This window comes from Aplysia californica, unplaced genomic scaffold (assembly GCF_000002075.1).
Source record: "Aplysia californica isolate F4 #8 unplaced genomic scaffold, AplCal3.0 scaffold02053, whole genome shotgun sequence".
Lineage (NCBI taxonomy): Eukaryota > Metazoa > Mollusca > Gastropoda > Aplysiida > Aplysiidae > Aplysia > Aplysia californica.
Window position 1 is genome coordinate 9236 of NW_004799323.1, and position 1767 is coordinate 11002.

A 1767-nucleotide genomic window follows, 5' to 3' on the forward strand; every position below is an offset into this window, starting at 1 on the left:
CTCTCTCTCTCTCTCTCTCTCTCTCTCTCTCTCTCTCTCTCTCTCTCTCTCCCTCTCAAGTCGGAGTCAAAATAATGGTTGCAGTGTTGAGCACTCCGCACACTGACATCCATATTTGAGAGTTCGAACCAGAGTCAATCACACAGGAGTCAAAAGCGTGATACCACCAGATTTGACATTCAAATTCCCGGAGGACTTCACAAGAGCACGCAAAGTGGACAGATAGAACTAATGCCAACCAAAAGAGGTTATATACGGCAAAGTAAGTGATGAGTTTCAAGCCCCCCATCAACTCTGTTAGCTAATTTAGGTGGCGACAACTCCCAATTTAACTTCCGTCTCCAATAGGACTAATCACTAAACAACAGTAATTAATTGTGCCGATGTGTTTCTCTTTACTTCAACCAAAAAGCCAACCTAAAAACATTAATATGATCCAACCAAACCAAGAACTCACCTAACCCCGCTAACTTCTTGTCGTGGTGGGCGACCTTGACCTCCTCGTAAGGCCGGAGGTTATCGTCCGAGTGGAGATCGTCGTCGTCAGAACTGCAGGTCTGACTCCCGCGGTTTTTCATGCGCGCCTTCCGGCCGCCCCGAGCAGCTGCCCCGACCGGCGGTCGTCCCGTGCGCGACGACACTGCTGCACTAGACGCCGCGCCATTGACTAGCGGCGCTGATGATGTCATCTCCATGGAAACGGCTTACGTCATAGTCATGGCGCCGACGGCAACAATGGGGCATCTGCGGAGTAGACAAGGTGGCGATTTACAAATTAATGAGAGTGTCATTTATTAGATTACATAATACATGGATATTATTTTAGAAGTAATAGGTAATGTAATGTTCTTGACGGTTAAGATAAAGCATCTGTGCGGAAGAAATTTAAATAATACTTTAAAGTTGTTATATTTATGTGTGTGAAAGAGTATGTGTGTGTCTGTGTATGTGTGTGTCAGTGTATGTGTGTGTCAGTGTATGTGTGTGTCTGTGTATGTGTGTGTCTGTGTATGTGTGTGCTTTCATTGTAGGTGTTCTTTCGTCCCCATAAACAAATTTTAGACCGTTCAGGAGGCAGACGTTGACCCTGCATGTCAGCTCCAACCAGGTTTGGGAGGCATGCAATGTCCCAGCAGTAAGACCGAGATATACAGACATCATGTACTCGATAAAAATTCTCCCCGCACGGGAATCGAGCACAAGTGTCCTGAGTAACAGCCTAACTGCTGTACCACAGACACTTCAACTTCACAGTCAATGCATAGATCAAATCTTTTCAAGATGTACCGAGAAAAGCCCTACGTCACAGTGGACATGATTTTTCAGGCAACTTGTTTCAACTCTGTTATCTGTCTGTCAGGGCCAATCTCAGCTATTTGGGATATCTCCAATGGGACAAAAAAGACGATGATAATCGACGAAACATCATAAAACACATCTCCTGCATGCATGATAACAGACTCTGACGTCGTTTCAGACCAAGTCAAAAGCTGTAAAAAGCTCAATGATCCTGGAGGTGGGGCAATAAAATCTTCTATTGTGGGAAACTAGGTCCTCGAAAGTCTTAAATAGCAAACCAAAAATGCAAAAAAACAATAATATATAAAATGTTATACAATGAGGCAAGAAAAAAGTGAACAACAGGGAAATCTAAATCTCCACTGTTCACTTGTAATTAGCGTACAGTCTGTGCAATAATGGTTATATTTCAACAGAAACATAAAAATACAAACTGAAAACGAAAGGAAATGAAAACCCATATTCCCC

At 43.5% G+C, this 1767-nt stretch overlaps 1 protein-coding gene across 1 annotated transcript; it reads right to left on the bottom strand.

Moving 5' to 3' along the window:
- Window positions 1–455: 455 nt before the first annotated feature.
- Window positions 456–923, bottom strand: LOC106014054 (the record flags this gene model as incomplete). Its single annotated transcript, XM_013091081.2, is given in 1 exon segment — window positions 456–923. A coding segment is annotated over 1 exon segment (240 nt), but the record flags the coding sequence as incomplete, so codon positions are not given.
- Window positions 924–1767: the final 844 nt, after the last annotated feature.